At 44.9% G+C, this 24334-nt stretch overlaps 1 protein-coding gene across 1 annotated transcript in view; it reads left to right on the top strand.

Moving 5' to 3' along the window:
- Window positions 1-24334, top strand: part of GOLGA7 (golgin A7) — a 212933-nt gene that overhangs the window by 111073 nt on the left and 77526 nt on the right. The window contains exon 5 of the mRNA XM_069617622.1: window positions 6235-6298. Coding sequence (XP_069473723.1) covers window positions 6235-6282 — 48 coding nt within the window. The 3' untranslated portion in view covers window positions 6283-6298. The remainder of the gene's footprint in view (window positions 1-6234; window positions 6299-24334) is intronic.

The following is a 24334-nucleotide window of genomic DNA, read 5'->3' as shown; positions in this document are numbered from 1 at the left end:
TTTGCAGACAGTGGTGCAACTTCCAATATGGTTGAATGTATTTATACAAACAAAACGTGTGAAAGAAGCTTCTACAACCGATTCAGATTGTGACACTTCAGCATAATGTAAGTGACTATACCATAGCACAGAAACACTTGTGCAATATTTGGTAACTATCCCGAGGGCAGTCGGTTCACCATGTCTGTCCTCATCCTATCCTCATGCCATTCACCTACAAGGTGGTAGGCTGGTGCCTGATCATGTGCTTCTCCATGGCATAACCTCCTGCAGTTGGCTGCAGTCCAATCCCCACCTTGCCAGATGTTTATCTAGCAATCTATGCAGGACCTGCCTCTGTGTTGTATCACTTAGTCCTTCCTTAAAGGCCAACATTGCATCTTGCCCACAATGCAAGCACCACCAGCCAACCTGCCATGTTGGTTTTGGTATCTTGGCCCTGCTTGGTGGGTGGTACTACTGGTTCAGGCTGTTTTGGTATGGAAGCAAAGTAGAGTTGTTTGGGGAGCCTCAGGGGGTTCTATGAAATGCAACATATGCAAGGCGCTAAGCAAGTGTGGCATGAAGTGTTGTGCAGAAGTGGCATGTTCCTGACTACAGCGTACACACGTCAACTTCCTCTGACCCCCTCTTGAATAGCACCCTTCAAATGTGGAGACCCCAATATGTTCGCATTCTCACTCCAACACTTGTTTTGTTGTCAGCTCTGGAATGTATTTTATGTAAAGCCGGTGAAACTATTCAATGAAAAACGTATATTCCTTTCCTTTGAATTCTAGCGATGTAGGAATCCATTATTATTGTACATCTACATGACTGAATATGGCTGTGGCAATATTAAATTCTTGTGGATAGTCAAGTTAAATGAACAGCAATTTTGATCTTTCCATAACCCAAGGTCTGCATTAAAGCCTGCCCGTCTTCTGGCATCCTTGCCCTGTGGTGGGCGGTCCATTTATCACATCGGAAAAATCCATTAAAACCCACAAATAAAGGGATGTATAAAATAGACGAATCCCAAAGGAGTCTAGACTGAGTAGATCTCATTGAAAATACATTAAAGCTGAAATCTATGGGGGTTTGTAGCGATTAGAATCTGAACTGACTATGTGGCAGAGCCCTCTTCTCCCCATTCAGATTTCAAAGAAACGTTATTGCACTTAGCATGTTACCTTTTGAACATGCCTCTCCATAATGTCAGCCACATGTTCGGCCTAATGAAGGAAACAACAGCTTTCATATTATTCAAATCATTTATTGACTGACATTGCAAAGTGTTGCTCACATGAGTCATTGTGTTGAACATGAGGTCCAACCTCCACAGTTCAGATGGAGGACATAATCTAAATATAGCATTATTTGAAGCCATATAGAAACTATTCTTTTTAAGATGACTCCTTGTAGACCCCCATCACTTTTGCTGGACTCGGGGCTTTTTAATTTTAACTCCCGAGTGAGTGGGACTTTTTTCTCACTCTCTCGTGTTTTTTCTGACTAGGATTTGTCTATTTCCTACTGTTTAATGGAGTCTGGTAAACTCCATAGGCATCTGCTGTTTGCATTGTGGCACACTGAGAAGTACCTTAGACTTCTCTTAATGTTTAACTACATTTTCCTGGATGAACTACTTTTCCTAAAACTAGTAAGATGACCCCTGTCTGTCTTAACTTTTCTTTTGTGGGTCCAGCATACACCACCCTACGTGGAGTGCTGAGGGGGTTACATAGTAACTCCCTTATCCCACTCCTCTTGTAACATTGTTACACTAACTCACTTGAATGGCTGGTGGCAGTGGCTTCTTTTTTACTACCTTGTGCCATGTATCTGCAGGCTGAATCGTCAGCTGTAGTACAGCACTTAGGGTGACTATTTTCCCAAAATGCCCCCTGTCTTCTTTCTTTGCCATTTTTTGTCAAGTTAGTTTCTTCTGGGCTTTTACTCTGTTGTTGGAATCTGGTTTAAATCTCTTGTGTATTTTGCCTTTGGCGGGCTTTAGCGTTGAAGCCCTCCCAAGCCCCAGTGTGTCTGGAAAGGCAGGAAGTGAGGGAGGGTCCTGAAACTTCCTTGTCCTTTATCTCTAGGTGTGCCTGACTGAAACCAGTTCTGATTGGCCAGCTGGGTGATTGACAGCCTAGGGCTGTGAATAAGTGGGAACTTGCTTAAAAGGCAAGGTTTTTGGGACTAGAAGCAGAGTCGACCACTGGAGAACAACATCCCATGAAGAAGACATAGAGACGCGAGCAGCACCATCCTGCACCGCAAAATTCCCAGTAAAGCCCTGCAGCTGAGCTGACTGTTTTTCGTTTCGACTGGGACGATCCGCACCCGAACAATCGTCTCCCTTGGGCTGGTGGGATCAACTAGCCTAAAGACTAGCTTCAATTTAGCTCAACCCTGACTTGCTGTGACTTATCAAGGCTGCTGAATCCCAATACCCAGGCACCTCTGACCATCATAGAGTGCATTGTCTTCCAAAGTGCGAATCCGGCCAAATCTTCTTGGGCATCCAGAGGACCCTACAGAAACAGGACATCTTCGTCCAGAGTCCCCTCACCAGACTCCAGGACCGAGGGATCCCGTAACTTCTAACCAGAGCTGTACATTCTTCTTTGGCGCTTAGAAAAAGGTGCCAAAACCACAAAGCGCCGCTGAATCAAGGAGAATACATTGCTGCCGAGTCCCTCTCTTGAGTGCTGCTGCAGGAGCCCGCCATACGTCCTCCCTTTCAGCACCACGACCAGGAACAAGGGTCTGCTACACTGCAACAGGAACGCATCCAGCTGGAACAAATTCTTCAGTTCACAGGTACTGTGGGGGCTTGGGGTACATCAACCTTTTGCAATTTGTGGTGCTTCTTACCTTGGGGGGTGCTATTTTACCCTCTTTAGCGTTGACCTCAACTCACTTGCACTGGCCTTTCAGCTTCTTCAAGGTGACTCCTCTTGAGTTGCTGTGATTTAATATTTGAACTACTGACTTTGCTCAAATATTTTCTAAGAGTGCATCATGACTTTGAACTAGCCCATTGACTTTGGCTGTCCTCGCTCCCTAAAAGCCCCCTTCTGAACCTATTGGCTTTTTACTGTACTTGTTCCCTTGCAGCTTTTAATTGTTGGACACTATTATTGCTGGGATAAAAGACTGGGATAAAAGACTGCCTACATCCCTCAGGGAGAATCTAACAATTTGTTTTTAGTACCAAGTATTAATCGAACTATAGCCATGCCCTCCTTATAACTAAATATTGCAATGGTGATCACAAATAAGTGTTATCCCTGACCTTAAATGTCATCATTCTATGTGCTGGAAAATATATAACATATGAAAAGTTACTCAGCTGCCTTATTGCTTCTGTTACAAATTGAATCCTAACTTTGGGATTAATTTTACCATTAGTTGCTGCTTTTTAAAGAATGCTTTAATTATCTTTGTGCATATATAACTTTAAGTGTTTACTTGGATACCAGCATTTACCGATTTCATTGTACAGCTCTACAGCTCACATTACCCCTCTTAAAATAAGCCTAGCTGCTCCCTCTCACAACCAACTTGTGTAGTACAGGCCTATATTAAAAGGTGGGTTACCTAATACCAAGAGGTCTTGTGTAGCCCTACACCAGTTGGACTGCATCAATTCTTACCTAACAAGAGTGTTGCATGTTAGATAAGCCAGTGGTTGAAATTGAACGATTAGAATGTGCAAGATCATTAATGACAGTGTGGGACTATTGCAGATATTAAACAGGGAAGACACAGAGGAAGTAATCACAGAGAGACTAACTGAAGAGCTGGAATTCCATGATGGCTGGTTATGCGAGAATTACTGTTCCAAATGGAGGAATAATGATCCTCGATGATATTTAAAGGGGATGAGCCTTGTCCAGAAAGGAACTTGAGATGGCTATAATTAAAGGAAGCAAATCAGTAAGGAACTGGGAGATTACCTAAAGGCTACAAGGACCCATGCTCCTCCCAAGAATTGAAAGGATTATTCCAATACTGAGTATGAGACTTCCCCAAATGAAATGATATATGCTCTGTAGAACTATTTTTCTTTCAAGTCCCAGGAGTAGATGGTCTGGAATGGTGCCACTAAAATACATTGATATTTTAATATGAAATGCACCTTGCTTTCTCACTTCATTTAATACAAATTGAAATGCCATGTCAATCCAAACCAAGAATACATTTGAACTGTGTGCTGAAGCTCCGAATTCGCCTCGACTAGAGAAGCCCTGCAAAGGACGACTTCTCCCCTTGGGTTGGTGGGACCAATCGACCCCAAGACAAACTCATCTGGACATCCTCTTGAAGCTGGCTGTACTTCCACTGCTGCTGCAGGAACCGATTGCCAGGGAGAGGAACACCAGAATCGAGTGTCTCGTCTCCTATGAAGCAGGACTGACCAAGCCTGAGCCACCTCAACAGAGTGCTGGCCCCCATATGTGAGGAAAGTCCATAAGGTGGATACCTCGGATTTCTCGGATGAGAAACGCAGTCGTGCTATTCGCAATAAACTGAAACCGCGAAGTACCGCTGATCTGAAGTTTGCCCATTGCATGCCACCGACCTTCAAACAGTAGTGCAGGAGTCCCCATACGTCCTCTCTCTTGTCCCCACGACTTGGGGCCAGGAACAACAGGATGTGCCATACTACAATTGGAACAGAAGCCAACTGGAACCAATTTCTTCAGACCTAAGGTACTGTAAACTAAAGGGTACTTGCCTCTTGTTGTGTAGCCTTGCTAGCTCTCAGTTGAGACTTGTCTTGGTTGCCTTTTGCAGAGTTGCTTGCAGCTTTGCCCCTCACATGCCTCCCAGCTTGTGGTCCAACAATGATTTCATTTTCTACAAAGACTTCTAAAACGGTGTGCAAAACTTTATACTTATCTGCAAGAAGTGCTTCAGCTCACCTAGACTTTTGCTCAATTAACATTGGCTGTCCTGGCTCCCTGAAAGACATTTCTCACCTGTGACTTTGTGCTTTAACTATCCCTCAACAAAAGTCGCACCTTAGATAACTTGTGTAACTGGGAAAGTGTTAATTTACTTTGCATTGAGGGTTCAAAAGTGCTTACCTGCTTAAGAATATTTGTTAACCATTGTTTTTATTCCTTCATCTGTTCCGTTTGACACTAACCTCAGTATTGCTCTAAATGGGCCAGTGATATATCAATGTCCACAGTGTCCTGATTTAAGTCACCTCAGGGTGTAGGAAGTGTCTGCGCTATCCCAAATGGGTATCCACTGATTTAAAGAAACTGAGTGTGTATTTTGAAGTATACTTTTGTGTTACATATATTTGCTCCCTTCTAAAGAAGGCTTATTCAACTCACTGTTAAATTAATAAATAATTGTTATGAGTGTTTATTTGAATACCTGTCATTGTGAATCTCTGTTACAACCATACAGCTCACATTGACCACTCTTGAGATAAGCCTGGCTATTCAGTCACTCTACCAACTTGTGTAGTACATGCTTATACCAAAGGTTGGGTTAACGATTGCCAAGAGGACAAGGCTGGTGCAGTGTCCCACAGGGTACTGCATACAGTCTCGCCTAACACACCATCATATTCTATGCATCTTATTGTCACGACTTCCCCTGCGTAAGGTAAGGGGACCAACTGCAATTTATTTTTGTTTAAATGAATTAAAGTTTTGATAACAAATAGCCAGTTTATTGTTCCCGAATTGTGGTTTGGGACAGTATACTAGAGGGATATTACATTAGTGATCGCCACTTCCTGAAAAGTAAGACATAGCCACAAATATTATCTTTGCGAAGTGTGCTGTGCCTTTTTTATATGGCCGCAAAAGCTCTTATTGGCCCTGCAAATCACTCAGATTTGCCTCCTGAACTCCTATGTACTTCCGAATCCCACTAGAGCTTGCGAGTCAACCAATAAGCAATTTAGACTTGCGAGTTTGGCCAGGCGGATGTTTGCACAGGCTTACACCATGAGTAATCGTTCATTCTACATCTGGTTCAGTGCATAGCGAACCACCCTAAAGCTCATCTAAGAAGCCTCATAAATGTTATGCCGATTACCACCAATTTCTTTCATTTGTCCACCAAGTTGCTACCCTGCACTGAAATGCTGGGCAAGAAAAACTGTTTATCTTATGTAGAAGGTACAGCCTCGCAGTTTCAAAACCTTTATACATGCTGAGTTGTGTTTTACTTGTGATCATCTTGCATCACGTGCAGTGTTTTCTTAACTATGCTGTACAGATTGAAATCACCATTTATGAAGACAGAAGTATGAGCGGTGGAAGATAAAAGAGCAGAGTGCAAGGTAAATATGGGCTTTAAATCCTCAATCACCCGCTCCAAACCTTTGTTCCCTAAATGGAAACACTTCTTTTGCTGACATACTGTGAAGGATCATTTATCCAACCCGTGCATGTAAACACGGTTTATAAAACAATTGTATACAAGGTGTTTAAAAATGGCAGTACAGTATTTCAGAATCGTTTCTTGACAGAGCTGTCTAGTGAACAAATGATGGCACCAGGTTTTCTCACACGCATGGTCCAAGGATTTGTTTTTTTGCACTATTGGAGCACAGAATTTGGCAAACCCTTTACAAATATCTGTATGGTAGAAGGGTAGGATGACAAATACTTGCCATTGGTATTTGAATCTAGCAGCTGAAAGCATTTATTGTTTGTGAAATTGCAAGATTGGCTGCTCGGAACCGTATTAATAAGCAGATTGCCACTGTGGCCCACTGACAAATGTTGTCTGCCACTAGAAAGTATATAAAAGTTCACAATCTCTATGGTTTTACGCTTGCAGAGGTTGCCTAATTTGGGGCATGTTTATTCCATTCAAATCACTGTTTATTTTATATTATTTTCCATACAATGTATGAAGGTTGCATAATTCATTTATCAAAGACATATATAATGTAACTCGGGGTAAATACCGCGTACCTTGATGTAATATCACTAAAGGTCAATTGGGAATATGAATTTCATAGTTCAGTTTCAAAGAAAAGTCAAAATAAATGCTTGTGGTACAACCTTAAGTTTTTGGCTAGTATAACATTCTTATAAGTGTCATTTAATGCTAAATAAAGGCCACATAGCTTCCAAATTCAGACATTTGCTGGAAATGCAGAACACGGGTGCAAACATCACACATATACTTTGATCATGCATACATCTTGGAAAGTATTGGAAAAATGTTCGTCCATGTACAAGCTACCACCCTCAAATGATCTTACTACATGATTTCTCTTACCATAGTAATATAGCAAAACACTGTCTTATGACAATCTTCATCCTTAACAGGAGCACAAACGTGTGCTCGGATACTGGGGTAGTACATCTTTGCCAATGTTGAAAGACTGGTTAACTGAAATATGCAAAATGGCATCTTTTGAACATTTATTCAATCACTTACAAAATGCATTTTTTGGGAAATATCAAACATATTTACTATACTTGAAAGAAATTAGATATGCCCAGCCAGTGTAAGCAATGTTTCATTTGTCTGCCGTTTTATATTTGCTGCTTTCAAAACGTAGTAATTGAAATAGAATTTACTTTCCCTCACCTCACCCTTGCATCTAATGTGCTTTCATAAGGAAGAGACACCTTGGTTGAGCAGTGACATGGTCTTCACTTTTATGTTTTTGAGAAGTTAGTATTTTCGTTTTAACTGTGTACGTTGTTTATAATAATAATTATTATTTAGCATTTATATAGTGCTACGAACCCTCAGGCATCTGAGCGCTGCTTATTATTATTACCCATGGTGTGTGGTGCTCATTTATCGACCTCGGTAGGATGAAAGGCTGAGTTTGGCCCTGCTGGGATTCAAACCTTTGTCAGCAGGCTCTGCTCAGATGTCAAAGCGAGCGCTCTACTCACTGTGCTATCGGACCGGCTAATGTAGGAAAGGAAAAACAATGTGATAATTCACCTAGCTAGGGCAAGAAGTTAGCTGCACATTGATAATTGAGTATGTAGATGGTAAAATGAAAAGAACTGAAAGGGAATCACTTATTTCTGTCCAATGCTGTGGAAAACTTGAACTAATAGAAATTGCATTTATGTTGGGGTTCTATTTTGAAAAGAATCATTAAAGAATAAATATGGAGAACACAAAACAAAGAAAATGTTCTTAAATCCAAATAATACATTGCTTATTTAACAAATACAGATATAATGATTATTCAACTACATTATTTAGTTATGCTCTCTTAAATAATAGAAATTCTAAACTCCATTAAAAAAACACATTGTGTGCACTGTGTGGTAATCCAGAATTGGGAGACGGACACAGACATGATTCAAACAGACCTGTATTGGAAAATGTAAAGAATAGCCATCTCTGTTCCCAATCTCTAAAATGAATTTGCTATGCTACAAAACAAAAAAGGGTGATCGTCAGGATGTCACAACATAAGTAAAGTCCTCAGCCGAAAACCTAACCTCACTATCACTAACCTACTCTAGAAACAAAGAAGATGGAAAAGATGTCTAAGCTGATACTTTTCTCATTGTTAATACACCATGTCATGCTTTACTCCACCCAGAGATGTTAGTGGAGGCCCGATTGTGACCCCCTCCCCCCCTCACCTGGTCCATGAGGCTATGGTCATCCGCTGCCCCTTCAGCTCCTCAGTTGGCCCTTCACGTGCTGCGTGTCTTTCTGACCCTTGGTTTCGTGGTTTGCACATTATGGACAATATACGCGTCTCCCTCCCCCCCCCCCCCCCCCCCATGCAGTTACTTGTTTTGCCCCTCTCGGGCTAATGGCTCTTTTCTCCCTAACAGATTCTAGACTTGCCCATCCTTGGCTATGGGCATGTCTCGCCCCAGCTATTGCTCGATTGGCCATTCTCATGCTATGGGCTCCACAGGCCGATGGATTCTTCGCTTGTACTTCGCTGGCTATAGGTGTATCTCGCCCCTGCTATTCCTTGGTTGGCCCTTCTCGGGCTATGGGCTCCTCAATGCTTTGATCTAGATCAGCTGCCCCGCATGGGAATTGGCGGCTTTGGTGTCGCCCAACACTGTGTGCCTTCGTTGGTGAGGGCGGTGTTGCATGCCTCAATCTTCGTCGGAACTCCCTCCTCCCCCCCATGCTGGCACACTTCTTGTGTCTCCCCCCCTCCTCCGTTCCCCCTGGTGCAGCTCCGCTGAGCGTTGTCCTGCTGGAAGGATGACTTCAACCTGCCCCTCCACCCCCCTAGCCCCCGTCCCAACACACTTTGAATCTGTGGATGATTTTTAGTGTCTCTGAGGACTGGAAGAAAGAATCGTGTTGGTCCATGGTGTTCAGTGAAAGGCGGGACCATATTCCGGTCAGAAACCCAGCCTCTCACGTTAAAGGGACCCTGTACATAATGGTCCTGTTTAGTCCCCATATATCCGACAAACATACTCTAAGGTAAGGGGACGGGGGAGGATGTTGCCGATGGGGCATTCCTTATTCGCTGAGGGGGTGGGGGGAGCTGGAGGCTGTCCATATGATCTGCAGTTCAATATGACCCAACAAAAGCAGACCTGTGCTAGATCTAGTAGAATATATATATATATTTTGGGTGGAGAACACATTCCCTTTGGAACCTATGGCTATTGTCCCTCTACCTCGAAATAGACTTCAGAGTTTTTAGATATCTTCTAAAGAAACAGCACCTTCTACTAGGTATACAGAACAGAATTGCCTGAAACTCTAATGTCTTCTTCAGACCACTTGGATAAGCCACTTATCCATTCCTCGCCTCCTTCCCTTAATCTAAGAGCTTTGAAGAAACCGGCTAGCAGTTTGAGCACCCACCTGCCTGACTCCTTCCTTTTTCTGATGCATTTAGAACCACGGTTGAAACTGCCCTGTGTTTATATTCCTGGGTACTCTGGTTTATCAACTTGGGTGTCTTTGGTGCAAATCCCCGGGCAAGGAATAACTGCTCTACAGATATTTTCCATACCATGTCCATTGTGTGTTGCATACCCTTCGTTATGTACCAGTTTTGGGACATCCTTGCCTTCTCTTCAATACTGAAACTTGGCTAATTGCTGCATCACCTGTTTTGGCCATCATCGTTCCTGGCAAATTCTCAATGTTGCATCTATCATGGCTAGTAGGAAAAAGGTTACTGTCAGGAGAGTATGGACTAGTTTGCTGTGCTATTTCAATTTGATCTTATCTGCTCCACCTACCCTGCACTCGGATTGGGCCAATCAAATGGTTGTGTGTTTACAATGACCACAGTTGCTCTGTAGTCTCCTAGTTTGACTCTTGTAAGTCTACTTTATATTTGTTTATCCCATTAAATGAAGGGTCCACTCCCTATCTTTGCCCTACCCTGCCCCATACTAGGTCGCCCTCCATCCCCCACACATATACATGACACAGATAGCCGACTTCCAAGAATAGAACTGGCAGACAACAAATGAAGTGTGAGCGTTCTATTCACTATGAATGCATTTGAATACGTGTCTGTAGCCTGTGCCACGAAGGAGCAGAAAGGGTCATGAAGGGCCAGAAAGTGCCCATATCTGTGTAAATACCACCTTTGTCAATTTATTCCATAGATGCCCTATGTGATCAATCCCTTTGTGGCAGAAATCCCATTCTTTATTTTCCTTGGAGACAACAACAGATGGGTCGCTAAATCCCTGCAACACTGAGGAGACAACCTTTGCACACCAGGTACTCAATGGGATTCAGCCAGTTTGTTCATGGCCTGACGCTCTGGCATGGTCCTATGTTCAACCTCATTTTCATCCTTTGGGGTGATGTGTGAAACTGTCAGTTTCTCTACCTACCTATGGGACATATCCTAATGTGTTCAAAATGGACGGCTGAACACCTCGTCCTTTTTTAAACCATTGACACATAGCCAGTGTGAAGCTTACTAGACTTGCCTGTGGATCTCATTGGGAGTATAAGAGCATAGCATAAAGTATGAAAATATCTTATGTTGGCCCTTGCATTTACAAGAAACTGTGCTGCATATTTCAAAGGATCACTGGCTGGTTCATCCAGACTGTGGCACCATCAATGTATGCAACCTCCTGAGGAATGATACAAATGCATTTAATTGGTTCTTCAGGATAAGATTGAGCCTAAGCAAGCTGGCATTATCCCAGTATTAATTCGGAGCCTTGGACTTAGCCCAAGGCAGCGCTTGCCATGGCAGACTTCAGCCCTGCCACCAAGCTCCACGCATTAACTGCTTGGATGAATTGGACTACCTGTGATTTCAACCTCTTAGACCTTTTCAAGATCATTTGGAGTGCAGTGGTACACTGACTGGTTGAGCTCACATACGTCACTCTTGGGAAGATTTGTCCGGCTCATTTAAACAACACTGGCAATTTTGGCTTTTGTGTAGGCACTGATAGGCATTTGCCAGACACTGCCATAATGGGTATCTAGTGAAAATGTCACCATTAAATCGCCAAGGGGTGACATTTACTTAAATGTGCACCCTCACTTAAAATCAAGCATTTTTCCCAAATATTCTTGAACCAGAATTTAGAATAATTAACACCAGTCCTAGAATTTTTTGGGAAAGGCTTTTAGGGGGAGGGGTGGTGGAAGGGGAATATCCTCTGGTGGCATTTTTCCAGGTAAGCTTATCACATAGTCACATAAGGGTACTTGGTGGCCCTAAAATAGCAACAGATGGAAAATGGTGAGATTAACTGGTGTGATGAACCCCTGGATGTCGTCACTTCTTCCCCAGGGCGAGCCCCTTCCCATGAGGCCAGGCCGCTAACTGGTGGTCCCCCAGGGGGTGATACTCAGCGGGTGGATTGCATGGGGAGGGAAGCCCCCTTTGGGATTAGTGACGACCTGGGGAGAACGTGGTATCCCTTTGGCCCACCTTCCTCACCACCCCCCTGCAACACCATCTCTAGTGTTCCTATCTGTTTCCTTAAAACCTGTAAAGTAGGAAATATTGGAACGAGGAAGAGTGTGGGCTCCTCAAGGGTACTATATCCCTTATGTACTGAGAAAAGGAAGAGACCAACTGTCTCACTGGGAGTCCTCAAGATCAATACTGGTAACAAGGAAGAAGTGCAGAAGCACAAAGAGCACCTATATAAACCATACTGAGATGTTTAGTCTTTAAAGACTTACTATTGGCTAGGGTACAACTAAAATAGAAGAGGGAATTCAAACACTGAGAGATCCTCCCTGGAGGAACCCGGGGGTTGCGAAGCCTGTGGTCAAAAGCTGAACATTGCAGTCGGAGATTGGATGCTTGCCAGCCGGTAGAGACGTCCCCATGAGGTCCACCGGGGTAAGGCTGTGCCTGGAAACAGGAGGAGGGATTGCCAGCTGGATGAGGAAGCTGGAGTGCATGGTCCACCTGGAACGGGTCATTCGAAAGCAGGAAGCCGCTGCCGAGTCCATGCAAGCTAGGAGGGAGAAGGATGTACCTGAACAGGGGTGAGTGACCCGGAAGCCACCAAGGGTGACTGGTGAGCGACCCGGAAGCCACCAATGGTGACTGGTGAGCAACCAAAGGAGGGTTGGGAGACCGGGATGCTTGCTGGGAACCCGAGAGACTATACTGTAGTGAGACATGGGTCTGCGACCCGCACCCAATAAGGAGTGACATCAAGAGTAATGTTTGCGGCAGTCCCTGGTGGACTTGGAGACCAGGGCTGCTTAGACCACGTGAGAGAAAAAGAAACTAATACCAAAAGGCTCTGGGACCCGAGAGAAAGAAACCAATACAAGGGGATCTAGGACCCGACAAAAGGAATACCTGGCAGGATCATTAACTGGGTATATTGAGAAGAGCTAAGAAGGATCTGGGACCCACATCAATAACGAACTGCCTCCAAAATCATTGTGCTAATCCTAGTACCTAGCAGGGTAGTGAACCGGGTGGACTGTGCATACAGTGAACATTGTGAAAGAGGTCAATAGAACAAAGTCATTGGGCCTCATTACGAGTGCAGCGATAAGGGTTTAATGGCGCCGGTAAGGATGCCGGTGCTGTTAACCCCTTACCGCCGCATTCCGAGGTCCCTTAGCGGATCCCACTAAGGCCGGCTGGTAAAACCAGCCGTCCTTAGCGGGAGCCGCTAAGGGACCAGGGAGCTAATAACGGGCTTGTTATTTACGGGCCCGTTATTAGTTCCCTCCCCATTCCCATTGAGCCCCAAGGGGGCTCGAATGGGAATGGGGGAAAGCTATTTTGAATGGGGGACTTACCGGGTCCTCCAAGGTTGGAATGACCCGGTAAGTCCCTATTCAAAGAACCCGGACACGAGTTTGGAGGCAGCCATGGTGCTAATAGCACCATGGCTACCTCCAAACTCGTAATGACCCCCATTATCTTGGTACTGTGAAGCGCTTCAGAAAGGTCAGGGGGAGGCAGACATGCCCCCTGGTATTGATGAGCATTGTGAAAGAGGTCAGGATAAGGGAATCCTTCTCTTGTCACTTCTCGAACCTACCCACAACAAGGGCAGAACACTCGACTGGTTAGCAGACCTTAATTGCAATACCACGGTCAGCTCCAACACTGCTTGTGCCTGGTCTGACCATCACGTCATTACCTTCCTCGTGCCAGCCACCAACCCTCAGCCCATACCCACTATAGCCCCTGCTATACCCACTAGAAATAAAAAGGACATTACCAGGGAGAAATTGCTTCCTCTCATCCTCCCTATCTTGAAAACTTGTGCCGCGCAGCACAAGGACCCCACCGTCTTAGTAGACACCTTCTAAGCACTTTGCTCAAAGCCATTGAGACCATAGCCCTGCTAAAAATACGCAAAGCCAAACAACAATCCCACCTGAACACATGGTTCACCCCGCAGCTCAGCGCTCTGCGTAAAGAAAAGCGTAAGGCCGAAGCTCTTTGGAAAAGTCATCCTAGTATGACTAACAAAGCTTCCCTCCTGATCACTTCACTTAATTATAAGGAAGCCATCCTTCAAGCCAAAAAAGAGACGTATAACCTACGCATAACTCTAGCTTAATCCAACACAAGAATTAATTAAAATTCTCAAAGAATTAGAATCCCCGTCGCCTGTCCCTGACTCATGCATTAAAGACAGCACCTGGTGCAACAACATCCAAAATGCTCTTCCCAACAAAATAACTACTCTGCAATCCAAAATTAACGCTAAACAAAACACTCTCCACACTCCCCTCTTAATCAAAACCTTGCCACCTAAAACAACCACCCCAGTCTCTCCCTTGCCATTCAGCTTTACGCCGCTCACCACCCTGGAGGTTAAAAAAATCATCTGTAACTTAAAACCTTCCAATTGCCAAGGGGACTCTTGTCCAGCACTGATCATTAAGAAATCAGCCCATGACCTCGCTCCTTTCATAACAACCTTCATCAACTCCTCATTTCAATCTGGAGTGCTCCCTAACAATTTGAAGGCTGGTTGGGTCATCCCTCTTCTAAAAAAAAAAACAACCCTAGATCCTGAGGTCCCAACTAACTATAGGCCCATCACTACGGTCCCATTTCTCCTAAAAATCCTAGACAGAGCAGCTTACCTACAGATACAGAACTATTTGGAAACAAACAATCTTCTAGGCACCAGACAGTCTGGCATCAGACCTAAGCACGGTACTGAGACAGCCCTCTTAGACCTCAAAACCCAAATTGAGGATCTAAAAGACAAAGGTAAACTAGCCTTACTACTACTACTGGACTTATCCGCTGCCTTCGATTTGGTCAATCACCAAATCCTCTGTCAACATTTGAAAACTGCAGCCCACTTCTCTGGCAATGCCACTAATTGGATTAAATCATTCCTGGACAACAGACATATGAGAGTATTCTCCCCAACTTCCTCTGCTGACCCTGCGCCAGTCCCTTGTGGGTCCCCCCAAGGATCGTGCGTATCCCCTACCCTTTACAATGTGTTCACTAAACGTCTGTTTGATGTGCTTGACTATCTGGGTGTCACCTACACCAATTATGCCGATGACACCCAGATACTCATCCCCATCATGGGTGATTACAATGTAGACTCGAAATCATTAAATGACATTTACCATGTTAGCCAAGCCTGGATGGCACAACATGAGCTCTGTCTCAATGACAAGACAGAGCTCCTCATCCTAGGTACACAACTAAGACTTAACAAGCTGAACCCTATGTTCAGCTCCTTCAATATCGACAGAAACTCCATAAAAGTCTCCAAAGATACAAAAACCCTCGAAATCCACCAAGATTCCACTCTCTCCATCCACAAACAAACTAATGCAGTTGTTGCCGCTTCTGCCTACACATGCAAGTTGATCACAGCATGTCACCCTTTCCTCTCTACTCAGAACTGCATCACCCTTGCTAGGACTTTGGTCATGTCCAAACTTGACTACTGTAATGCACTGTACCAAGGCACTAACCAATGTCACCTTGATAAAACTCCAGATCATACAAAATAACGCCGTTAGAGCAGCCCTCAACATCCCTAGATCAGCTCACATTTCTGAAACTAGGAAGAACTTTCACTGGCTTTCAGTCACCCAAAGGATTTCACTAAAATCTCTTGCCCTGACCTACAAATGCATGAATAACCAGGCCCCTATCTATCTATCCTCACGGTTCACTCAATATATCCCACCTCGGTCACTAAGGTCTGCCCTTAGCCAGAGCCTACTGATCCCTAGATACAAGCTCCAAACAGCCGGAGGGGCTAGCTTCCCAGTCCTGGCAGCCAAACTTTGGAACTCTGTGCCTCTCACTATTAGAAACCTTTCATCCCTGAACCTATTCAAACACAAAGCCAAACTTTGGCTAGTCACCTCAGACGACCAATTGACATTCTGAAAACTTGATTACTTTTGTATTGCTTGTCTAACCTGTATTGTGATTGTACTCCTCTGCTCAACTTAAATGTTTATATTATGTAATGTCATCCTGTGATGTAACCACGGTTTGAAGATATGCCCCCGGTAGCCTCCCGGCCTGGTTTGTGCTATACAAATAAAATAAATACAAATACAAATACTGGAGTCTCATGAAGGCCAGCATGAGAAAGACACTTGTCCTGGCCTTGAGAAAACCACTGAGAAAGGTGAAGGGGAGGGAGTCATCACCCGTACACTGTTAAGATATGAGACTGTTGTTCTATGTGCCTTGCTGCATCCCCAATCCAAGGAACCTTTTGAGACTTTTGATTTGTATCCTTTAAGAAGAACATTTCATTTGCATCACCCAGAGGCATACTTTGGGCTGTCATCCAGAATGAGGGAGACATTCTTCTGGACAAAGAAGAGCACCCCTTTTCATTGAGTTTATAGTGTAAGGGTTGGAAATAGGTTTTAGACACAGGACGGTGGACATCCTGACAGATTCCTTAGTATTTAGTTGAGGCAGGGAAACCCCTCTTAGAACTATGGTCAGGTGGGGTTTTCTCTCTTATTTTCTCACTAATAAGTCTATAGCCTGCCATCTGTGTGTCAGTCTCCTACTGCTGCACCCTTACACTGGGCATATGATGGAAGTGCCTGGCAGATGTCCTTCCAGTTGTAAGCAACAGAGATGTCAAGTGGCTGAAGGTACACCTGGTTGGGATATTTATATTACACAAGTAGCCCATTTAAAGCTGCAATTATGTCATTAGCGCTCAGAAGGCTGCTTAGAGATGGCACTGGCAGGCCAAACTTAAATGTTACTGTTTGATGAAGCTAACTCAGAGATCCCAGGAGAAAGTTTTGGGCATCGAGGGGACAGGTGGAGAGTCTGAATGGCTATAGGGAGTTAGTAAATGGGTGAGTAAATAACCAAGCACCCACAGCTGTGTACATCTGCACATGTCATCTGCCTCCTATCCTTACTCTAATGTAATTTATTCAGCTTATATGTTACACTTAGCATCTCCTAAAAGCCAAAACTAAGAGGCCCACAATCTTCCATGATAGGCAAGATTTTGCAGAAGGTATTTTTCTCACAACTGAACTGTGAAACATGATTGGAAGAAGGTGTTATCTTGGAATTCTTGCAGGTCTGTTTGGTGTTTGTGGCTAATGATGTACTTTTAGGCTTGGGCAATGGTAGTATTCCCATCCTTCCCATGTTGGACCCTTCTGTGCCTTTTGATATCATGACCACAGCTGGTTATTGGCCAGTGAACGGGGACCCCATGGGGAATGGGGCAATAGTGCTTGAATGGCTTCCATCAGTCTTGCAGTGCTGGACTAAAGAGGTGAGCTTGTGTGGTTATGTTTCACCTACATGTGTACTCCCCCCACCCCAGCCCCCCCCCCCCCTTATGGGTTCCTCTCCTCCTGTTCAATATGTCAGGCCTGATTTTATCCAGAGATTCAGTGCCTTGAGTAAGTTGCAGACAGAAATAGTGCCTTTCCGTGGCTGTCAGGGAGATTTATCATTTTTATGCTTCATCCCCTCTTCAAGTGAGACCCCCAGCACTTTTTGCTGGACTTCTGGAACTTTTTCTTTCTATCCTGAAAGAACCCTTTTCCACTCATTCATTTTTATTTTCTGACTTTTGGAACTCCGTTCTGTGTTTTACCTTTACTATGGAATCCATTTTCCTCCATATCTCTTTTAAGGCATCTGTGTTTTAGTTTTGCAGTACACAGCTCCTTATGGGCAGTATTGCAGGGAACCCTTTGGGCTCTCCTTTGAGATAATTTATTTTTCCTTATGAACTGCACTTCTTACGGATATGTATCCCACCTAAAACGTTATACTTTGAGTGATTGGCACACACCAACTTATGTGAGTGCCAAGGGGATACGTAGTTATCCCCCTTCTCTCTGCTCTTGTGACTTTATAGATAACCCTTTAGTTATGGCTGGTGGTAGTGGACGTGTTCTACCAACTATTGTGCTATTTTATATCACAGACTCTATTCAGTCTCGGTTGTGCACAAAAGGGTCACCTATGTTCTAACATGGTGGCTTCTTTCTTTTTTCCGACCTTTCTAACATGGTTGTCCTTTGTTAGCCCTTCTACCGTTCTGGGAGGTGTCTATGTGTGTTCTACCTTTGGTGGTAACCCTTGGGTGTCCCTGCCTAGGCTACAGTGTGTCTGGGCAGGCAGGAAGTGGGGGCGGAGTTATTCACTCACATGTCCTTTGTCTGTCTGTGAATGGAACCGTGCCCACTGGGGGGGGGGAGAAGAATCTGGCTGTTGGACAGCCACCCGCCCCTTTCTGTAAACTGTTGAGAAAAATTGCAGAGGAGGGGCTTAAACAGGATAAAAGGTGAGGTTCCTGAGGTTAAAGGCAAGTCGACCACTGGAAGCTGAAGTAACTGATGAAGACGACCATATACGCCTGCAGACCATTGGAACACAGTGAAGCGACCCCTGCAGTCCTGACCCCGATTTCTAATGGAGCTCTGAAGAAGACTCCTCCTTTCCTTTGGCTTGTCCGACCAACCAGCCCGGAGACAAACTGCAATTTGATCCCTTGAGATGCTCTGCCTTTCCAGAGCAGCAGACCGTGAATACGTGGAGACCTCTGACCCGTTTGCAGTGCAACATCTTTGAGAGGCCATATCCGTCCAAGTCTTTGCTGTGTTTCAGGTGAACCTCCAGAGACATGATCTGGCTCATCCAAGTCCCTGCACCAGAGTGCAGAACTCCAGGAATTGAAGATCGGCTGTTAGGCAAGATTGTATGCAGTACCCTTTGGGTGCACTATAATAACCTTGACCTCCTGGCAATAGGGACCCAACCTTTGGTATAAGTCTGAACTACACAGGTTGGTAGTGCAGCTGAGCAGGCAGGCTTATCTCAAGAGGGGTCAATGTGAGCAGCAATGTTGTTACACGGAGTTCCACAGTACATTTATTCAAATAAACACAGTGAAGGTTTCTTGATAAAACAATTGTTAGGGAGAATTCTCAGAAATGTGCTAATTTCCTCTACCTTAGAGACCCCTAGCAACTTAGCAGGATTTTGAGGACTTGATTTTCTTTTTTTACCTGGCTAGAGTGAGCCCCTTTTTCCCACTCTCCCATGTATTTTAATGTGATTTTGTACTCTGTTTCTCTTTTGGTTGTGGAGTCTGACAAACTCGTAGGCATCATCTTTTACATTGTGTCACACAACACCTTCAGTGCCGTGACACAGGGAAGTCTTTCAGATTTCCCAAAGGTTTAAATACCTTCTGTGGGATAAACTACTGTTTCTCAGAGCAGTAAAGTGAAATTGACTATACTTGCATGTGTAACTTTCTAGACCCAGCACACACCATCTTACAATAGGGTGCTGAAGGGATTACTTGGTATCGCCTTTGTTTAGCTTCTCATGTAACATTTTTGTTATGCTTTCCTCGCTGAATGGCTGGTGGCAGTGGTTTACTTTTAACTACCATTATGGGATTTTACCGCGGGCTGTGTTCGGAGCCACGGTAAAGCACCCATGGGTGCCATTTTTGTCAAAATTGCCCCGGTCTTATTTTTTCGCCATTTCTTTGTGGAAAGGTTCTTTTTGAGATTTACTCTGCACGCCAAATCAGGTTTGGTCCCTTTATTCGTTTTGCCTTTGGCAGGGTTCACGAGTGAAGCTCGCCTCTGGCTCCAGGGTGTCTGGCGGGGACAGGAAGCAAGGGAGGTGTCCAAAACTCCCTGTGCTTAGTCTCCTAGGAGACAGGAATGCACTCTTAGGTGATTGGCCCTGCTGTGTGATTGCCAGCTAGGCTGGAATGAATGGGAGAAACCTGCATAAAAGGTGAGGCTTTTTTCCTTTAAGGCAGTGTCGACCACTGGACGAAGGAATCCGAAGAAAAACTTGGAAGAGACGCCTGCTGCAACTCCTGGGCCATAGGTTTGCTTGGTGAAGCCCTGCTGCTGCGCTGAAGCTCTGAATTCACCTAGACTAGAGAAGCTCTGCAAGAACAACTTCTCCCCTTGAGTTGGTGGGACCAATCAACTCCAAAGTAAGCCCGTCTGGACATCCTCTCGAACCTGGCTGTATTTCTACTGCTGCTGCTGCTGGAACCGAAGTGCCAGGGAGAGGAACACCAGATTGTGTGCGTTGCTTTTAAGTCTGACCCGAACGCTAGGAAGATCCTCCGGATTTCCGTGGTGCAGGACTAACCAAGCCTGAGCCACCTCAACAGAGTGCTGGACCCCAGAAGCAAGGAAAGTCTGAAGTGGTATCTGAGAACTGCAGTGTTGCTATTTGCTGTCAGAAGCGAGGAGCTGAAACACTTAAGGACCGCTGAATTGAAGTTTGCTCATTGCTGCCGCTGACCGTCCCATTGCAGAGAAGGAGTCGTCCCCTGGGAGGGGAGGGAAGAGGAGAGGAGATGAGATATATAGATATATATCCCTTGGGTGTCCCCACCTAGGTTCCAGAGTATCTGGACAGGCAGGAAGTGGGGGGGGGGCGGGGGGGGGGTTTCAAGCACCTGTCCTTTGTCTGCCAGAGTGCCTGACAGGGTTTGCCTCAGTTGTCGTGGCTGGCTGAAGGTCACCAACTACAGACAAGAGGTCCAGATGAGGGGCCTGGATATGCCTTTCGACAGAGACAATGGGCCTCATTATGAGTATGCCAGTCCGGTATCAACGGTGCCTGTAAGCTACCGGCACCGTTGTTATTGGACTGCATACGCGGAGTTCTACGTGCGGGTGCCTTTCCGCCCGCCAGGTCTGACCTGGCACCTGTTTGCAGACTTTGACAGATGCACCGGCACTGTTGCCCACTGTGCCGATGCATCCGTCCTCCCCATTCCCATCGAGTCTTATGGGAATGGAGAGTGACTTTTTATGGCGGGGCTGTAATGCCCCAGTGATTCCCCATTGCCAGGCGCCGGAAAAAAAGCATAACTCTGGCGGCAGCCTGCCATTTTACCGGCACGGCTACACCGCAGTTATGAGGCCCACTCTTAGGAAAGGCCATCAATGAATCTCTTAATGCCATCAAGACCAACACAGACGCCCCATGACCTGGGCACGCTGCAATAGCACCGTCCCTCCTTTCGTCCCTCAGGAGGTAAGACTGATAGCTCTTTGAGGAGTTTCGGTGGTGGATCGTCCAACAGGGGTCGTTCCAAGGCCTTTGGAGGTGGCCACCGTCATCATAAAGGCTCCCGGGCGGTGCACCGGCTTCCAAACGGGACTGAACCTGATACAATCCCGTAGTTCCCGCCTAGCTAGTCGACTTCCGTCCGTCGGGTGATCACATGATCTCTGTTGCGTGTCTCTGCCGTATTTCTCTATTTTGAACTCGGCTCTCATGTCACGTGTTCAAGCGCGACCCTGATACCAATAGCTTTTACACTCGTGAGGCACTGTCTCCACATTGGGTTAATGAGCGTTCTAGGATGTAACTGGATGGAATCCATTACATACACCTACAACCATTAACTTACAAAAAACTCACTTCACACAGTACCTAACACATAAATCTTTTATTTGTAAAAAAAGAAAAAAAATAATGTTTTATGTATTATTGTTTTTAGAAAAAGTTACTTACTTTTTCTTCTTGCTACTCCGGGGTCATGACTCAGTGTATCCCATCAATTAACTCATGAGGCTCAACCAACTAGCCTGCCGGGCCTCTCGACTCGCAATTCGGGGCTCCGCCCAGTACTAATTCCGAGAGGTTCAGATCAAAATTTACACTGGGAATGAGCCAAACTAGAATTTGGCAACCATGTAGAGGATCAAGACTTATTATTACTGTGTTGTGCCTCACTACTGGTATCTCTAACCTGCAATGCACAAACCGTCATTATTGATCATATCAGCAATTCATCCACTCAACCGGTTAATTCAGGCCGCTTTCGGTCGCCTTAGTCAAAAAAATCAACCACTGTTCACGGTTGAATAGTCGCTTGTTTACAGCATCATTCGTAGAAACTGTGGCCACCTTTAACAATACTGTCCATTTTAAACCCTTAAGTGCCATGCTATTATGTAAGTCTATGCAAAAAGAACAAGCATTAAGGTGTCACTCCCATGTGCCAAAGCCAAAAAGTGACCCACCGGGGGTGCTGTTCTCACTTTGTTCTTGATATTACTTCTGTGTTCACTGATCTCACTTTGACTCTATGTTCTGTCATACCTATATAGATCCTAGAACAACACCACCATATGGCATAAACAACATTGGTTGAATTGTACCTGCGACCATGGTTTGGCTAAGCCAATATCTACTTAAGTCGACCTCGAGGTATATTTGCAATTCACACAACTTCCACACGGCGAGTGTCCTATTAATAGTGGGAGGCCCCAGCATTCTGTAATACTTTTAAGTCTTGGGTGTTTCAGTGAGATATCATTTTTAGTTAAAGGTTCCTTAAGATTTGATGTGCGCTTAAAAGCGCAGAGAGGTTTGTCTAGGGGACATTCGCCCCTTTCGAGTATTTGCCAGTTTCTCTTAATAATTCCAGTTACTTCGTTTGATTTTGAAGAAAAGGTACTGACAAATACAATTCTGGAATTGCCTTACTTTTATATTCTAAGAGGGCCTCGTGATTATTGTTAATCGTCCTTTTAAATGCCCTCTTAATTATCCTGTAAGGATATTTTCTCGTTTTCAGTTTCGAACTCAGTAACTCTGCTTCTGTTCGAAATGTTTCATTTAGCGTACTGTTGCGTTTTAAATCCAAAAATTGACCAAAGGGTAAGTTCTCGCGTATATGTCTGGGATGTCAACTGTCAAAACATAAGAGGCCATTCCGATCTTTGGGTTTGTGAAACGGTCTCACTTGTAGTACTTTTTCTTGACTGTCGACACTGATGGTAATGTCTAAAAAGTTAACCTCTACCACTACAGATCGAAGTAAATTTCACAAATGGATTATGTTGGTTAACCCACGCCATAAATGTTGTGAATGATGTCCTTGAGCCATCCCAGAATCCCCACAACTCCTTTATATATGCCCTTACCCAACCCCCACAAAATATTCAAGTTTCTTCGGCAAAAACTCTTCGTAAATACACCAATTGAAGTAACGCATGTCAATGAAAGAACGCTGTACCCCCAGGATATTGGGGTATTGCAGCCCAAAAGGTTGTCGCCGATTGCTCAAAATGCAGGTCTTCTTGAGACTAGTGGATCTCACCAGCCTCCGGGTAGGAGTTGTTGCGTTCGGGACCCCCAGGTCGATTGGAAGGAAGGGTTACAGCAGACTCTGGGTCGCTGGACATCGCTACAACTGTCCTTTCTTCATCTTCCTCTTCGGTTTCAACTCTAGTGGTTGACTTGTCAGCAGCTTCCAGTTTCGGAGTATTTATCAGGAACTACAGCACAACTTCTGCAATCTCCCCCTGCATTTTACAGAATGGGGCGGTCTGGCTGTCCAATCAGGACAGCCATGAAAGGCAAAGGGATGCATCGCTTTGGAATCCTCCCTCGCTTCTTGCCTTCTCAGACACTCTGAAGCCTGGGCAGGGAATAAAAATGATTCCTGCCGAAGACACAACTTCCACTGATGTTGTTCCCGCCTGGAATCATAGGGAAGACCTCAAACTACAAGCAAACAAGAAATGGCAAAAAAGGAGCCCACCATTTTAGAAAAATGTTGCCCTTTCTTTGCATTACCAAGGCTGATTTAACAGCCTGCAATTAAAACACGGCTCATTACACGGAAGGCGGTAATGGTTAACGGCCACCGTTAATGGTAACGGTGACCGTTAACCATTACCGCCTTACTACGAGGTCCCTTAGCGTGTTGGTGCTTTAACGCCTGCTTTTTGCAGGCGTTAAAAACCAACCCGCTAAGGGACCTCGGAGCTAATTAGGCACCGCAAAATTGCGGTGCCGTAATTAGCGCCTTCCCCATTCCCATAGAGCCCTATGGGGCAGAAATGGGAATGGGGAAGGGCAATGGCGGAAGAGGGATTTACCGCCCCACCAACCTTGGAATGGGGCGGTAAATCCCCTTTCCGCCAAGGCGGTGCCGGTATTTTACCGGCATGAGCCATGGCGCTAATAGCGCCATGGCTCACCGCCTTCCGTGTAATGAGGCCCTAAAAGTCATAAAGGTAAAACCACTGTCACCAGCCATTCAAGTAATCTTGCAATTGTAACACACCTTTACCAGGTAAGTAAGAAAGGGGATACATTGTATGCCACCAGCACTCCACATAAGGTGGGGCGTGCTAGCTCACTTATAGAAATGTAAAGTGTATGAAAAACCCTTTTTTTACTACATGGGAGCAGTAGTTCAACCAAGTACATTAAAGAGAAATTAACCGGGAAGCCCAAAGGGGCAACTCAGCCTAAGCCCAAATGTTATAGCAAGCTATAACTCCAACCATACACTGTAGGGACATAAAAAGGTCACCCATAAAAACAGTAAACGACTAGGTGAGAGGGGGAAAAGATTCCACTCACCTAGGGACAAGGTAAAATAGTTACCAAGTCCAAGCAATTTGATCCTTGCAGCCAACGGGTGCC

The sequence above is a fragment of the Ambystoma mexicanum genome, chromosome 10 (genome assembly GCF_040938575.1).
Source record: "Ambystoma mexicanum isolate Mex_15411 chromosome 10, UKY_AmexF1_1, whole genome shotgun sequence".
In the NCBI taxonomy this organism is placed as follows: Eukaryota; Metazoa; Chordata; class Amphibia; order Caudata; family Ambystomatidae; genus Ambystoma; species Ambystoma mexicanum.
The sequence above is the reverse complement of the archived record's forward strand: the minus strand, read 5'-3'. Positions and strand labels throughout refer to the sequence as shown.